Source organism: Aquarana catesbeiana, linkage group LG03, assembly GCF_042186555.1.
Source record: "Aquarana catesbeiana isolate 2022-GZ linkage group LG03, ASM4218655v1, whole genome shotgun sequence".
Classification (NCBI taxonomy): Eukaryota; Metazoa; Chordata; class Amphibia; order Anura; family Ranidae; genus Aquarana; species Aquarana catesbeiana.
In genome coordinates, this window is record NC_133326.1 from 142,945,905 (window position 1) to 142,963,843 (window position 17,939).

General features: G+C 42.5%; 1 protein-coding gene across 4 annotated transcripts in view; it reads right to left on the reverse strand.

Annotated features, from left to right (window-relative positions):
* The window catches only part of TMEM209 (transmembrane protein 209), a 57,751-nt gene that overhangs the window by 32,726 nt on the left and 7,086 nt on the right, over window positions 1-17,939 (reverse strand). For all 4 annotated transcript variants that reach the window (XM_073619370.1, XM_073619367.1, XM_073619368.1 and 1 more), the window contains exons 4-9: window positions 16,898-17,029; window positions 12,281-12,522; window positions 6,781-6,985; window positions 2,511-2,686; window positions 2,095-2,166; window positions 1,900-1,996 (exon numbers count right to left, since the gene is read on the reverse strand). In XM_073619370.1, coding sequence (XP_073475471.1) covers window positions 1,900-1,996; window positions 2,095-2,166; window positions 2,511-2,686; window positions 6,781-6,985; window positions 12,281-12,522; window positions 16,898-17,029 — 924 coding nt within the window. The remainder of the gene's footprint in view (window positions 1-1,899; window positions 1,997-2,094; window positions 2,167-2,510; window positions 2,687-6,780; window positions 6,986-12,280; window positions 12,523-16,897; window positions 17,030-17,939) is intronic.

Sequence of the window (17,939 nt, forward strand, 5' to 3'; positions counted from 1 at the left end):
GCGCTTTACATATACATTGTATATTCACATCAGTCCCTAACCTCAAGGAGCTTACTACTGAATTTATAATTAGACAACTATATCATTAAAAATATTCCATGCATTTTTTTTATTTCAAGTTTTTTTTAATATTGCCAGTGTAACTACTTGAGCTCCCTATTTAAATTTACTTCCCATAAATCGCATGATACAAGAACTCAGCAGGAGCGACAACACTGAGCTAAACAGGTTCTACATGTTTCAGGCCCGGGGACTGGATACAAAACTCTTTAACCACTTAAGGACCGTGTCCATTTTTGACACTTGTTGTTTACAAGTTAAAAATTTGTATTTTTTGCTAGAAAATAACTTCGAACCCCCAAACATTATATAATCTCTAAAAAATTCTTAGCAAAGACTTAGAAAAATTAAAATGGTGGTCATTGCAAAATTTTATGTCACACGATTTTTGCGCAGCGCTTTCAATCGTAATTTCTTAGGAAAAATACACTTTTTGAATAATAAAAAAAAATAAAAACAGTAAAGTTAGCCCAATTTTTTTGGTATATGGTGGGGGAGGATGTTACACCGAGTAAATAGATACCAAACATGTTCCGGTTAAAAATTGCGCACACTCGTGGAATGGCGACAAACTACGGTACTTAAAAATCTCCATAGGGGACGCATTCAAATTTACCAGGTTATAGTTACAGAGGAGATCTAGTGCTAGAATTATTGCTCACATGCTGACGATCGCAGCGATACCTCACATGTGTGATTTGAACACAGTTTACATTTGCGGGCGCGACTTACGGATGCATTTTCGTTGCTGCACGAGCACTGTAACTTTATTTAATTTTTTTTTTTTTTTTAACAGTCCCTGGTCACTTTTATTGCTGTCACAAGGGATGTAAACATCCCTTGTGACAGTAATAAGTGGTGACAGCTACTTTATTTGGGGGGGTTGGAAATAGGGGGTCTAAAAGACCCCAAATCCCTCCCTGACACGTCAAAGTATTCAGATAGACAAAATCGGCGATTCTGAACAGTGTCATCTTTTTAAAACTCGGCGCCATTGGCAGTTGTGATGTCACTTCCGGAATTTTACTACGGAGACCCAATCGAAGTCGAATCCTGCTTCGTTTGGGTCACAGCTTAGCCGGGGCAACATCTCCTCCCGCTGCCTGGGGTAACGGCAGAACGGCTGCCGAGCCGTATCGGCTGTCATCACAAGATAGCCGGCCACCCACTCTACAAAACGGTGCCAGGGTATAGCTTGCAGGTGCAGGCTATACTCCCATACATCCACTTCCTCCTACCAACGTACTGGTATGGGTGAAGTGATTAAAGCAGGGTTACAGTCACCTTTGGAAAAAATAAAGTCAGCAGCTACAAAAACTGTAGCTGCTGACTTTAAAAAACAGCCATTCACCTATCCCATGATCCAGCGGTGTGCTTAACCCAGTCGGTCTCACCCGCTGTCTTCGGTTCCTGGCATCTTCACTATGGGCACCTGGCTGAGACAGCTTGCGGCATCACAGCCGGGTGCCCACTGCGCATCTTGAATGGTGGTCAGAACGGAAGTGGGTACCTGTCAAAATCAGTTACCTGCCCCCTGCTCCTCAAAAGTCCCAACTGTTTAAGAGAAGCGGGGAACGAGTCCTTAAAGCGGAACTTCCCCTTGTGGGTGGAGCTCCACTTTTAAAGGAAGGGCACAAGGGTGACCTCATAAGGCGAGTAAGGTGGTGAAAAAAAGCACCACCAGAATGGTAATCTTTGAATCTGGCTTGCCATCGTCAATTACAGCAGGGTTGAATAAAATGAAAACATTTTCAAAAATATAAAAAAGTTCACATGTGCTTATGTATACTTAGCAATATTATAATTTATCTTATCTATGATCAGCCATCACATGCTTACCTCCTATTTGTAATTCAGGACACCCAAGTCTTCTCATCTGCAGGTTGACCAACTCCATCTCACGGACCAAAGGTACCAGAATAGTTTCACTAGTCCACTGAAATAGAAACACATGGAAACAGAGCTAAACATTTAATATCCCATAATAGTGTTAAAATAAAGTGCACTCAACAGGCTGATGAGGAGTCAACATACATTACGGAATTTCTCTGTCCATGAATCCATATGTTCCAGCAGCTGGCGATTCATTGTAACTCTTGCCCAGATCTAAAAGAAAGAAGAAAAAAAAAAAAAAAGTAGGAGGAGTGAGCGTATGTTTATGTTTCTATGATGTAAAATTTGTCTGCATATACCAACACTTTAAATTAGAAACAAAATTAGACAGGACCTCTTTTCTGACATGTAGAGCAAGTATAGTGGATTTTATTTATTTTTTTGCAAGTCATAAACTCTGAATTGCCCCTGACATTTTTTTCTGTTCGAATGCAATAAAACTACCATATAGATTATATCTGCTCTTTCTTGGGCTCCTGTGTTGACAAGTTACTGTAATAAATCGTTAAACACATTTCACTTTAAAAGATGTGCTATAGATTTACTTCCGAATTTACCTCTTCTGCTGCCTGCTTGGAACCAAGATCTGCTTCATCCTTATGTGCAGAAGGAGCTTGAGATCGGCATGCCAACTGGTATTGGTACTTCCTCAGTGTGTGCGCATAATCACCCATAGAGCGGCTATAATTCCAAAATGTTGGGCTGTTCGAAGGACTATTTGATTCTGGGCTTCCTGTACTCATGTAAAAATTTTATAATAAAAGAGAAAATGCATGTAAAGTGTCATTCATAAGCATATGAAAAGGGACAAAACAAAATTTCTGATATTTTTGCAAAATAAGGCAATTATTAAATGTGGGGGTTACATTTTTTTTTTTTTTTTTTAGGCCTTTTTCCCCCTCTTTCACTTGATGTTCTGGGCAGTAACACACCAATTTGTATTGGAGTGCCTAAACTGACAAATTGAAGCCGAACTCTAGCCAATATTTCATTAGCAGTTACAGCAAACAATTTTTTCTTTTTGAGATAAAGATTTTACATAAATAAAAGCTGATAATTGTAAGCACCCTTAGCAATGCCAATGGTTTGTTTCAACCCTAGTACTGCTACAGGACAGGTTGCTCTGTTGGAAAAACAAGAGATTACTGGCTGGATCACCAGGTGAAAATATAAGGAAAGAAAGCTAATGCAGCCATCACATAAGAATTTGCAATTTAATAAGTGCCAGGTTTTCTACTTTTGACTACCTGATAATGGTAGGAGTGAATTTAGTAAGTTCACACATGTATATCTACCACAGAGAACTGGTGAAAACTGCAGGAATAAAAAAAAAAAAAAAAAAACCCACAGGTTTTTAAAGTGGGCTGAGTGTCACCAAAAACGGCCAGTCTGAAGTGGTATACTTACCCACTTGCGCTCCCCCTTCATGACTAGGCTATTTTTTTGATTCAGCACTGTGTTACTTTAACTGACAATTGCACAAAACTGTGACACTGTACCCAAATAAAATTCATGCCCCCCCCTCCCCAAATAGCGCTTTCTTTTGGTGGTGAAAGGAAGAAAACCAACATTTCTTCATCAATTTAGGCCAATATGTATTCAGCTACATATTTTTGGTAAAAAAAAAAAAAAAAATCCTAATAAGTGTATGTTGATTGGTTTGCACAAAAAGGTATAGCGTCTACAAACTATGGGATATTTTTATGGATTTTTTTTTCATTTTAACAGTAATGGCGACGATGAGCAACTTATAATGGGACTGCGATACTGTGATGGACAAAGCGACACTAAGTGACACTTTTTTGGGGACCAGTGATACCAATACAGTGATCAGTACTAAAATATGTACTAATGACACTGGCAGGGAAGGGGTTAACATCATGGAGCGATCAAAAGGTTAAATGTGTTCCTAGTGAGTGCTTGCCAACTGTGGGGGATGTGCTTGTACTATGGGAAGGCAAAGATCCATGTTCCTGCTTAGCAGAAACACAGGATCACTACCTTCCCTTTTCACAGAATGGTGATCCGCCTTGTTTACATCGGCAGACCACCATTCAACTTCTCTCAGGAACGATCGGTGGTTTCCCAGCAGATCACAGTCTGCCAGACGCGCCAACTGGCTCCCGCTGTGTCCAATCACACCGGAAACAGGTCCCTGGCGGCACGCATGCTTGCCCTAGACCTGGAAGTGCAAGGTCATGTACAGGTACGCGATTTTCCATGAGAGCCGCCTTGCCCCTGTATATATGCTGTATACAGTCAGCAAGTAATTAAAGTGGTTGTAAACCTCAGACATGAAATATGAACAAAGCATATCACTCTATAGCAGGGGTCCCAAACTGGCGGCCCTCCAGCTGTTGCAAAACTCCAAGTCCCATTTTTGCGAAACTGCGAGTCACATGAGGCATTGCAAGGCTGACAGTTACAAGCATGACTTCCACAGGCGATGGCATAATGGGACTTGTAGTTTCACAACAGCTGGAGGGCCGCCAGTTTGAGACCCCTGCTCTATAGTGTGTACATGTCTCAATCCAGAGCACCAAGTGTCATTTCTGTCTGCTGCTTCATTCCTCTATCAGCATGAATCACTTCTGACAGGTTTTCCTGACACCAATTGAAAAAAGGTGACAGGGGAGCGAGCGAGCAGCAGATTGATGGACTCATCTCTATTTCTGTGTGAAGAGTGTGTGTTCCATCGCTCCAATTAGCTCTCCTCCATGAGCTCGGCAGTGTGGCATCTCAGCTTTCCGCCCCCCCCCTTTTTTTTTGAACATTCAGACAAGCTTTAAAAAATGCTGGACTTTGGATGTAGAAAAGAAGACTGCAGAAAAACAGGTAAAACATATGTAGGAGGATTTGTTTCATCTGTGTATCACCTGAGGCCAGTCACTTTACTGGGTAATATTAAGGGTTTACAACCACTTTAAGCCATGGCTCAGAACACATTCCAGTAAATGCTGGGTGCAGTGTTTTTTACTCGAATAGCAATGACTACACAGGTGACACGAAGCCCAATACTCTTCTGCATCCAGGAACTGTACAGTCTCAGCCACAATGGCTCAAAAGTGATATGTGCCAGAAAAAATTTATACAGAATAAAAGGTGGATAAAGCACCTGGACCAGATGGTATCCACCCACGGATCCTAAAAGAATTGAGCTCTGTCATTTCAAAGCCATTGTTTAAAATTTTTAGGGAATCCTTAATGACTGGAATAGTACCACTGGATTGGCGTAGAGCCAATGTGGTGCCTCTAATTAAAAAGGGAATAAAGTCTTTACCAAGTAACTATAGACCGGTTAGTTTAAAAACTTTTTTTTTTTTATTATTATTTATTTGTTCCAGAAAAGACAAGACCCGTAGGGCCAACATGAGAAGGAAAAATACAAAAAACTAAGTACAAAAAAAGAAATAACGTAGGGCGGGACTTTGAATGAGGCACACGGAAGTGGTTGTACCGGCGGTCTCCCCATGGCACCTCCCTTGTCCCTGCTAGCTCGCTGGTACATGATGTTGGGGGCTCATGAACGGTGCCACCCCCCGCCTTGGCCTCCCCTTGATTTTGGGCCTTACATCTTGCCTTTCCTGATCCTTCCTTTCCTGGCTGACACTTGCCTATGGCGTCCTTGCCTCATTCACCCTTTCAGCAGGTAAATTTCTTTGCTCACCTTTTCACACAGTCCCCTTCTTTTTCTTTCTTGGCTTACTATCAATGTTTGTTATCCATCACCTTTTGATTCACTTTGTTTTTCACAGGCCCTCCCTCTCAATTGGGGCAGCCTGTCCCATCTGCATCATCTTCTCCCTCTCATCACCATCACCCCCACGTGACCCACCTGGGGCTTTGCTTTGGGCTGGCTATGTGTCGCCAGGAAGGGCCCCCTCAGCTCCGGGGGTGGTATTATTGGCCAACCTGGCTTTCTTGGCAGTGTCGCCATCGCACATACATGCATGTAAGTTGGTGGGCCAGATGTATATGTGTGGGGACATGTTTTACACTTGCCCACCTCTTCTTCTGAACTTTTTTCAAATGTGGTCTTTTCATATTTGTAGGTGACCCTTGAGGTCTTGCTCCTGAAGAGTGACATAAAGGTCCCGAAACGCGTAGAGCTTACAACTACCGAGAGGTGTACCTAACCAATAACTATGTATGGACGTTCCATTTTCATTTGTGCTCTCTTGTTCTTTTCCTCCACACTCTAACATTGGTATCTTTGTATATTGTATGTTATTGTGCTCTCAGCTATATATTACATACTTGCAAACGAGTCCATCTTGGACCGCTTATAATGATACAATACTACGTATTTATACTGACCTCGTGTAATACCATGTGGAAATGCATTACTTTTTTACAATTAAATCTGTCTCCTGCCCCATATCTACTGCTTCCGTGTGCCTCATTCAACGTCTCGCCCTACGTTCTTTCTTTTTTTTGTACCAAAATCGGGATGGAGGTTGAACGACCCCATAAATCCTCATTTAAAGTCCCAACAAACATTTCTCCTTGTATCTTATTAACAGAAAACTTAGTGTTTGCTGACATACAGTACAATCATGTCATAACAGTAAACATGTCTGCATGGGTGGAGAGATCCGAGGAGTACAAACAAATATAACCCCAGAGATCTCCCCTCGGCAGAACTGTCCTGGTTTCAACTTCCATGAGGCTTAGCACAACAATGTTCCACCTTCCCATGGGAGTCCAGCCCTCTACACAACTATAGAGTAAGGCTTTTACACACACACACACACACACACACACACACACACACACACACACACACCTCTAGTCAACAAGCACAAATCGGATGATGAAGCTTCTTACCTAGTTGGGAACGCTGCTGCTTTTGCTCTTCACTGCGTAGAAAAGCATCCAGTACTTTGGGTTCCGTTATGTAGTCTTCTGTGTCTGTTAGAGAGCTGTAGGATGATGGTGAAGACCTGTAGCGAGATCTTAAGCCACTGCTTTCCACCGGCCCAAGAGTACTAAGATACTGTGGTGATGCCAAGGGAGGACTATAACTCTGCATCTGGATACAAAATTAAAAGTGGTTTACTAAATTCCATTTTCTTCACTTTCAGCATGTGAAGGCATACCACCAGCCTTAAAAAGGTTTATTAATTCCTACCCAACGAAGTATATTAATATTTAAATCCAACCAAAAATGAGCAGGGCCCTCTGATTCCTCCTGTATTTAATATTTTTGTAACGGTTTGCCCTCATGTTGTTAAGTGCTGTGCAAACTGTTGGCGCTATACAAGTCCTGTATAATAACAACATAAAAAAAAAAAAAAAAAATTCTATTGCCTCATGTTTTGCAGTCCCTCACCAGTTTAAGCCCATGTTCACATTGGTGCGATTTGACAAGTCAAAATCGGCGGCAATTGCCGGAGATGGCACCTTCCTAACCAGCGCTGCAATCAGGGCTGACAAGCGGGAGTGAAATCGTGTGAGTTCAGTTGCCGGTAAGGGATCCATTACGGCTTCACGCCAGGGTCCCTACTGCGCATGTGGGAGGCACCGCTGCGCTCTCCTACAGGCCCAGCAGCAGCAAGGGAGGGGGGGGGGGGGGCATAGAGCCGAGCTGCGATTTAATTCACTGCGGCCCAGAATCCCAGAAGTTGTGACCGAATACAGATATATGCCCCCCCCCCCTCTCTGAAGGGTGCCAAAAATGGACACCGAGGGGGGGCCTCAAACAAAATGAGCAGAAGTTCCACTTTTGGGTGGAACTCCGCTTTAACGGACAGGCAATGGATGAGTGCTGGTAGTGGGCAGTGAACTAGATCTAGCGGGATACCACTCCTTATAGTACCCTCCGGTTGTGATGAAGGGTCATTAATCTGAGAAAGAATAACTGGTGAATGTCAGAGTTCACCGTTTTATGCTCCACTCCACATTAGCACTGTCTGGATGGTTACGTTTATTTAGGGAGGGCACACGGAAGAAGCTTACAGACCAGGATGACAGAAAATACAGAATGCAAAACATACTGTGTTCCACTAACTTGTAAAAACAATAGTTACATTAACTGATTTGAGGTATTCCAACAAAATCTAAGATTTTAACCACTTACCAACCGGCCCATAGCCGAATGACGGCTGCAGGGCGGTTGGATAACTCTGGGAGGACGTACTATGACGTCCTCCCAGAATCCCCCTCTCGCGCGCCCCCTGGGGCGTGCACCCGAACACATCCGGATCCCGGTAAATGGCCGCTGATCGCGGCCGTTTACCATGTGATCGCGCCGTCAAATGACGGCGCGATCACATGTAAACAGACCGGCGTCATCTGATGACGCCGGTTCCTCTCCTCCCCTCCTGTGTACCAATCGGTACACTGTGAGCGGAGAGGGGGATGGATGGATGTCTGCAGCGCTGTGGGCTGGATGTGTAGTGCCCACAGCGCTGCACAGAGACATCCATCCATCCATGCTCAGCCATCCCTCACTACTCTGCCATGCCCCCGCCATACTCTGCCATGCCCCCGCCATACTCTGCCATGCTGAGCCATGCTCAGCTGTACTCGCCCTCTGTATGTGGCCAGGCTGTGGAAGTCTCACACATGTGGTATCGCCGTACTCAGGAGGAGCAGGAGAATCTATTTTGGGGTGTCATTTTTGGTATGTACATGTTATGTGGTAGAAATATTGTATAAATGGACAACTTTGTGTTAAAAAAAAAAAAAAAAAAAAAAAAAAAGCATTTTAACCACTTCCTGCCCGCCGGCCGTCATACAACGTCCTTGACTTTGTGCGGAGATATCTGAATGATGGTTGCAGCTACAGGCATCATTCAGATATCAGCTTTTTCAGCCGGCGATTCCCTACACCATGAGAACAATCATAGCAGCTGTTCCACTGCTTGATCGTTCTTACGGGAGGCGAGAGGGGATGTCCCCCCTCCCGCCGCACTCCGCTGCTTCTACCGACTCACCGCTACGATCGAAGCCAGGATCGTTTTTTAATTCCAGGCTTCCCAGCCTAGAGGTGAGATGTGGGGTCTTATTGACCCCATATCTCACTGTAAAGAGGACCTGTCATGCCATATTCCTATTACAAGGATGTTTATATTCCTTGTAATAGGAATAAAAGTGGTCAAAAAAATTTTTTTTTTTGGAAAAAAGCATCAAACTAAAATAAAGTAAAATGAACAATAAAAAAAAAAAAAAAAAAAAAAAAAAAAAAAATTTTTAAAGCGCCCCTGTCCCTGTGTGCTCGCATGCAGAAGCGAACGCATACGTAAGTCCCGCCCACATATGAAAACGGTGTTCAAACCACACATGTGAGGTATCGCTGCGATCGGTAGAGCGAGAGCAATAATTTTGGCCCTAGACCTCCTCTGTAACTCAAAACATGTAACCAGTAAAAAATTTTAAAGCGTCGCCTATGGGGATTTTTGAGTAGCAAAGTTTGGCGCCATTCCACAAGCGCGTGCAATTTTGAAAGGCGACATGTTGGGTATCTATTTACTCGGCGTAACTTCATCTTTCACATTATGCAAAAACATTAGGCTAACTTTACTGTTTTGGTTTTTGTAAAGTTTTGGTTTTTGTAAAGATAAAAAGTTGCAACGACCGCCATTGTATTCTCTAGGGTCTTTGCTAAAAAAACATATATAAATGTTTTGGGGTTCTATGTAATTTTCTAGCTAATAAATGATGATTTTTACATGTAGGAGAGAAATGTCAGAATTGGCCTGGGTGCTCCAGAACGCCTGAAGGTGCTCCCCTGCATGTTGGGCCTCTGTATGTGGCCACGCTGTGTAAAAGTCTCACACATGTGGTATCGTCGTACTCGGGATTAATAGCAGAATGTGTTTTGGGGTGTAATTTGTGGTATGCATATGCGGTGTGTGAGAAATAATCTGCTAATATGACAATTTTGTGGGAAAAAAAAAAAGTAAAAAAAAAAAAAAAAAAAAAAACACACCTTGATTTTGCAAAGAATTGTGGGAAAAAATGACAACTTCAAAAAACTCACCATGCATCTTTCTAAATACCTTGGAATGTCTTCTTTCCAAAAAGGGGTCATTTGGGGGGTATTTGTACTTTTCTGGAATGTTAGGGTCTCAAGAAATTAGATAGGCCGTCAGTACTTCAGGTGTGATCAATTTTCAGATATTCGCACCATAGATTTTGGACTCTAACTTTCACAAAGACCAAATAATATCCACCGATTTGGGTTAATTTTATGATATGTAGCGGTATAAATTTTGGCCAAAATATATGAAGAAAAATTACTAATTGGCAAAATATTATAACAGAAATGAAGAAAAATGTATTTTTTTACAGATTTTTCGGTCTTTTTTCTTTTACGGCGCAAAAAATAAAGAACCCAGCGGTGATTAAATACCACCAAAAGAAAGCTCCATTTGTGTGAAAAAAAGGACAAAAATTTCATATAGATACAGTGTTGCATGACTGAGTAATTGTCATTCAAAATGTGAGAGCACCAAAAGCTGAAAATTGGTCTGGTTAGGAAGGGGGTTTAAGTGCCCAGTTGTCAAGTGGTTAAAGTTAAAATATATCAGAGCACAAATTTACCACCACACCTGCAGGATTAAGTTCTTGACAAGACTTCGAGGCATTTTAAAAAACAGATAAACACTTTTTCCTAAACAATCTATATACACTTAATGAGCAATTAGGAACACGATACAAATACTTTATAGGACTTTCCCTTTGTGGCATGGTTTCACTTTACAAATTCCCTTAAATGTTCTGGCTCATGCAGACATGAATGTATTAAAGCGGAAGGTTACCCATAACAACTTGATAAAAAAAATAATGTTCTTTATCAAGGAGCATACATTCCACATAATATTTATGCTACAAAAATTAGTGTGTGCTGTAAACTGCCTCCAGCATTGCTCCCATTTCTTCTTGCTGGAGGATGCCATTTTGCTTAAGCCCAGACCCCCTGAGCAGAGGTAAATCATAAAGTGGAAATAAACTCACCAATTTAAAAAAAAGTTACATTCCTGGAATGCTGGGATTGCCAACTGTCAAATTATCAAGTGGCTAGGGGTCATAACTGACCACATGTGCAGGACCATGGCAGTCGCAGATCAAACAGAAGCAGCTTCCTTGGCTGTAAAGGATAGGAGATTTTAATTCCACTTTAAGACTGTCAGCAGATCAGCCTTTACAAACTCGTCAGTGCTTAAAAATGAAGAGCAGCTGAGCATGTATAGAGCAGGGTGAGACTGTGTATTACTGTATTTTAATAGTATAGGCAAGTATTTTTTATGCTTTACATAGCTATTCCTGCAAAAGGGGCCTGAAGTGATCTAGCATGACTTATTTTCTCACTAAATTTCCACTTTAAAGCAATTTATGAAGATTCATCCTGTGAATCTATTGTCCTACTCCAACCTAGCAGGGTTCTATTGGATTCAAATTCAGTAACTGCAAAGGCCATATTCAATGCTACTTTCATAAAGCAAATTTAGGATGACTTTTGCTTTGTCTTTACCAGTGTCTAGTTTTGGTGAGCCTGTGACCTCTGCAGCTTCCTATCCTCTTGGCTGACAGGAGTTGAAACCCTGAGACAGATGGGTACAACATCAGGTGGCTGCATGGGGGGTCAAAGTTGCACATTCTGATTCCGTTTTTGTTAACCACAGTTGAAGTGCGGTTATTAAAATTGCCATAGCTTGTTCAAACCAGTCTAAGCACTGACCATTCACATCAACAAAAGGATTTCGGTTTACAGAAGTGCCACTCTGTGGATATTTTTTCCACCATTAAACTCTCATCTCCGATGTGCATTAAAATCCCACGAGCTTAACAGCTAAAGAATCACTTAAACCAGCTGGTCTTCTAACATCATGCCATGGTTAAAATCTTGGATTACATATCTTCACAAATTCTACTGTTCGATGTGAACATTGACTGAAATTTCTGGCCAGGAACAACCTGGTTTCAATCCAAACTCAATCTAAACCCAGTTAAGAACCTGTGGGAAACTATCACATGATCACATCCCCATCAGCCCAATTAGCTGCGACATTCTCCACCCTACAACTGCACATCCACAAAGGGGCAGGGATGGTTGTGATACCATTGACCTAATATGCAATTTACGTGACTGCTTTCCACAGATTCTAGTGAACTGAGTAAGGAGCAAGGGTGCACCGAACCAAATTCATTCCAATTCCTGACCTCAATCTGCAGGTTCTCTATTGTGCAGCTGCCAGACCATTACACAAATAAGGTTTACAGGTGTTCCTAATAAATTGCTCGGTAAGTATGGGTACAATTAACACAGATAAGCATGAAGAAACTTCAAGGGTAAATTTAATAGAATATAAAAAAAACATACCTTCGAATAACTGCTATTTGGCGAGTATGGCACAGCTGAAGTAAAAGAGTTACTGCTACTTGACAGAGCATTTTGTATTGGAGGGCTATAACCGCTGATGAAACTGGAAGAGAACTTAGGACTTGTGCTGGGTGACCGTGAAGGGCTGTAGCTCAGTACACTTTGTCCTTGCATGCCCGGGTATAGTGAAGATGTTGGCACTGTATTTTTTGTAAGTTCCTTTGGTGGGCTGGATTGCACAACTGCAAATTAGAGATTATAAATTATTCTTGTTTTTAATTAGATTATAGCACATTCAGTTCAAATGATAGTAACGTTCAAACCTGGTACACACACAATGAGATTATCGGACAAACGTCTTTTTTGCATGCTAGTCCCTATATCGAAAAAGAAGTTACGAAAATTCTGATACGACAGAATAAAAATTTGGAAACAATGTATTATGTGTTATATTGTATTTGCAAATGAAAACTGTACGCATTAAAACTAAAATCGTACAAGAAAAATGTGTTTGTCCTTTCAGATATTTTCGGATGAATGGTCGTGATCGGCTCTCAAAAGCTGTGTACTAATGATCAGATCATATGATCGATTTGAACAACACTGCACAAAAAAAACCAAAAAAAACCAAAAAAGTGATAAACTCAGTTTTAAAAAACGTATTCAAGTATGCACGCTTAACTCAAAAAACACCTTCTATTGCTCTCACGCTCCTCCAAATTCTATTTTCTGCTGTGATTTGACTTCCTGTTTGAGGGTGGCTACATTTGTTCTCTATGGTCACATTGTATGTAGGAATGTACAGTGCTTTGAAAAAGTAGTCATATCCCCTTGAAATTTTCCACATTGTCATGTTACAACCAAAAATATAAATGTATTTTATTGGGATTTTATGTGATAGACCAACACAAAGTGGCACATAATTGTGAAGTGGAAGGAAAATGTTTTTTCAATTTTTTTTTTTACAAAAATTCATAAGTGAAAAAAGTGTGGCGTGCATTTGTATTCAACCCCCTTTACTCTGATACCCCTAACTAAAATCTAGTGGAACCAATTGCCCTCAGAAATCATCTAATTATTAAATACAGTCCACCTGTGTGTAATTTAAAGGGGTTGTAAAGGTAAAAATTTTTTCACCTTAATGCATTCTATGCATTAAGGTGAAAAAACTTCTGACAATACCGCCGCCCCCAGCCCCCCCGTTTTACTTACCTGACGCCTCGAAAGTCAGCTTCGCGTTCCCGACATCTATTCCTCCGCTCACACTGGCCGCTGATTGGCTACAGTGGATGGATTGGAAGCAGCGCAGCCATTGGCTCGCGCTGCTGTCAATCACATCCAATGACGCGACGCGCTGGGGGGCGGGGCCGAGTGATACAGTGAGCGGCTATAGCCGCCGGCTGTATCACGGGAGCGCGCCCGCAAGCACTAACCACCACGCAAGGGAGCTCGCATTAAGGTGGTTAATGCTTGCGGGGAGGAGCTGAAACAGCCGCCGAGGGACCTCAGAAGACCAGGTTCGGGGCCACTCTGTGCAGAACGAGCTGCACAGTGAAGGTAAGTATAACATGTTTGTTATTTTTAAAAAATAAAAATTTTACCTTTACAACCCCTTTAATCTCAGTATAAATACAGCCATTCTGTGAAGCCCTCAGAACTTTGTTAGAGAGCTTTAATGGACAAACAGCAGCATGAAGGCCAAGGAACACACCAGGCAGGTCAGGGATAAAATTGGAGAAGTTTAAAGCAGGGTTAGGTTAAAAAAAAAAAGTAAGAATTAAAAAAAAATATCCCAAGCTTTGAACATCCCATGGAGCACTGTTCAATCCATCATCCAAAAATGGAAAGAGTATGGCACAACTGTAAACCTACCACCAAGACCTGGCCGTCCACCTAAGCTGACAAGCTGGACGAGGAGAGCATTAATCAGAGAAGCAGCCAAGAGGCCCATGGTAACTCTAAAGGAGCTGAAGAGATCCACAGCTCAGGTTGGAGAATCTGTCCACAGGACAACTAATATCAATGCACTGCACAAATCTGGCCTTTAGGGCAGAGTGGCAAGAAGAAAGCCATAAGAAGTCCCATCTGCAGTTTGCGAGAAGTCATGTGGGGGACACAGCGAAATGTGGAAGAAGGTGCTCTGGTCAGATGATACCAAAACTGAACTTTTTGACCTAAAAGCAAAACGCTATGTGTGGCGGAAAACTAACATTGCACATCACCCTGAACACACCACCCCCACCATGAAACATGCTGGTGGCAGCATCATGTTGTGGGTATGCTTTTCTTCAGTAGGGACAAGGGAGCTGATCAGTTGATGGGAAAATGGATGGAGCCAAATACAACTTAGAAGAAAACTTGTTAAAAGTCTGCCAAAGACTTGACTGGGGCGGAGGTTCGCCTTCCAGCTGGACAACACCGAACATACAGCCAGAGCTACAATGGAATTGTTTAGATCAAAGCATATTTAAGTGCTGGAATAGCCCAGTCAAAGTCCAGACCTAAATTCAATTGAGAATCTGCTCCTCATCCAATCTGACAGAGCTTGAACTATTTTGCAAAGAATGGGAAAAATTTCACTCTTGACAAGCAAAGCTGGTAGAGACATACCCAAAAAGACTTGCAGCTATAATTGCAGCGAAAGTTGGTTCTTCAAGTATTGACTCAGGGGGGCTGAATACAAATGCATGCCACACTTTTCAGAGATTTGCAAAAAATGTTGAAAATCATTTACCAGGGGTTGTCCTTGAGAAATAAACGTATGAGTGCTGCCAGCATTGCTGCAGAGGTTGAAGGGGTGGGGGGATGTCAGCGTGTCAGTGCTCAGACCATATGCCGCACACTGCATCAAATTGGTCTGCATGGCTGTCGTCCCAGAAGGAAGCCTCTTCTAAAGATGGCGCACAAGAAAGCCTGCAAAAAGCTTGCTGAAGACAAGCAGACTAAGGACATGGATTACTGGAACCATGTCCTGTGGTCTGATGAGACCAAGATAAACTTATTTGGCTCAGATGGTGTCAAGCGTGTGTGGAGGCAACCAGGTGAGGAGTACAAAGACAAGTGTATCTTGTCTACAGTCAAGCATGGTGGTGGGAGTGTCATGGTCTGGGGCTGTATGAGTTCTGCTGGCACTGGGGAGTTACAGTTCATTGAGGTAACCATGAATGCCAACAGGTACTGTGACATACTAAAGCCGAGCATGATCCCGTTCCCTTCGGAGACTGGGCCGCAGGGCAGTATTCCAACATATTGACTCCAAACACACCTCCAAGATGACCACTGCCTTGCTAAATAAGTTGAGGGTAAAGGTGATGGACTGGTCTAGCATGTCTCCAGACTTGATCTGTGGGGCATCCTCAAATGGAAGGTGGAGGAGCGCAAGGTCTCTAACATGCACCAGCTCTGTGATGTCGTCATGGAAGAGGACACCAGTGGCAACCTGTGAAGCTCTGGTTAACGCCATGTCCAAGAGGGTTATAATGGTGGCCACAAAAAATATTGACACTTTGGGCATTTTCACTTACAGGTGTACTCACTTTTGTTGCCAGCGGTTTAGACATTAAAACAGAGTTCCACCCATTTAAAAGTCAGCAGCTACAAGAAAAAAAAAAAAAAAAAAAAAAAAAGTGTGGCTGTTGACCTTTAACAGACACTCACCTGTCCCACGGTCCAGCGATGCTAGCACACGAAGCCTCACTCCTCTGTCCCGGCATTGTAACGGTGGGAGCCCGGCTGTGGCTTCAAAGCCAGGCACGCACAACGCATGCGTTGCAGGGAGGCAGGGGAGGGGAACTTCCTTCCGGCGTCGCAGTGTCATAAAAAATTACATGCCACACCAGTACTTAAAGTGGAAGTTCCATTTTTGGGTGGAACTCCGCTTTAATGGCTGTGTTTTATTTTGAGGGGACAGCAAATTTACACTGTTATACAAGCTGTACACTCACTACTTTACATTGAAGAAACTACACTTTGCTACAGTGTTGTCATGGTTATTTCATGCCTTTGTACTGAAATACTTAAAACTTTGAAGAAAAAAAAAAAAGATTGAACTCATAACAAACAACCCTATGGCATCTGCAAATGCCTGTGTTAGTCTTAAAATCAATCTCTGCTGTGCCTCTTGGTTCCAAGGCTCACACTGTACACAGGTTTCTTGCAAAAAGGCGATTAAGCCCATTCCCCTACCAATCAACTGTAAAATGGCAGGGATACTACTGTCCACTAACGTTTGGCAAATAGAAGATGACTGTCAGGGGGCAGGACTAAAGCCGGCCATAGATGGTTCGAATCTAGGCCGGTTCAGCACTGACCGGTCATGATTCGAACAACGTATGGGCAGGCTAATTGTACCCAAGTTGATCAATCAACTTGGGTAAAACCAGCAGTTTGTATATGCCAGCAGATATAGCCTCTAGCAATAATCACTGTGTCCTCCTGGCAGGTATGGCTCTTCTGGTTTTTTACTGCATGAGGCCGTTACATCACTGAAGGGGAGCAAAGTATACAGAACTTCACTTTTGTTTTAAGTTTTAATCACAAAGCAAAGTCCTGTATTCTTTAAAGAACACTAAACAGAGATTATCTACATAAAGCATAGTTATGTGTACAAAGACTTACCTGACTTTGGCACGCCCAAAAGCTTTTGCTGGGAGGGGCTTAATGCAATGCATGAAGATGTCACTGTGTATTTGAAGTACCTCCAAAACTCAAATAACGCATTCACACTAAACAGTAAGGCGAGTGCTAGTTCTGGTGCAAGAAAATACAGTTGAGAGGTCAGTGAGACAGATAAAACTTTCAGCTTCAACAGCATAAAAAAAAAAAAAAAAAAAAAACCACTGCATATATATCCTTACAATTTACAAAGCCTATAATTTGAGACAAACAAATCATACACGGGTGCAAATAGAAAGACTTTGAAAAGAACACTATGGCACAGTAGTTTTAGTCTCATCTGACCATAACATCTTTTTCCATATGGCCTCAGAATCTTCAAGGTGTGTTTAAGGTGGTCAGATGAGACTAAAATTGAATTATTTGGCCTCAACACCAAATGCTATATCTGGAGGAAATCCAATACAGCTCATCATCCAAATAACACCAATCCTACAGTAAAGCGTGGAGGTGGTAATATCCTGTTATGGGGGTCAGCAGCTGCCCGTCAATTAGGGGCGCCGCCCTCCTCTCTACCCCCTATATGCAGTGGATAGATTCATGCATAGCATGAATCTATCAACGGCTGCCGCCTATTCATGTGTCTGGCACAGGGCACATGAATTACAGCAGCCAGGTTTTTTGTTTTCTTTGAAGCACCCGATTAGAGCCATAGGCTCTAATAGGCTTCAAAATCAGGTGGGTAGCAACAGCGAATATTCATTTGTTCATTATCACACTGATCCTCTTCCCGGCAAATCGGGAAGCAGGTATGAAACCCGTTTCCTGATTGGCCAAAACGTCAGGCGATCCTATTGGATGCCTAGCGCTGGGAGGAGCAGAGAGGAGACGCACCGCAGAGGACGACTCCAAGAGAGGACACCGGAGCCCGCCACCCTGGAAGATGGCCACAGCAGCTCTGACCACTGCTCTCACCGCCCGTTGCCAAAAAGTTGTTGCCAATGGGAAGAAGGTTTACCTTCCAACATGACAATGACCCAAAGCA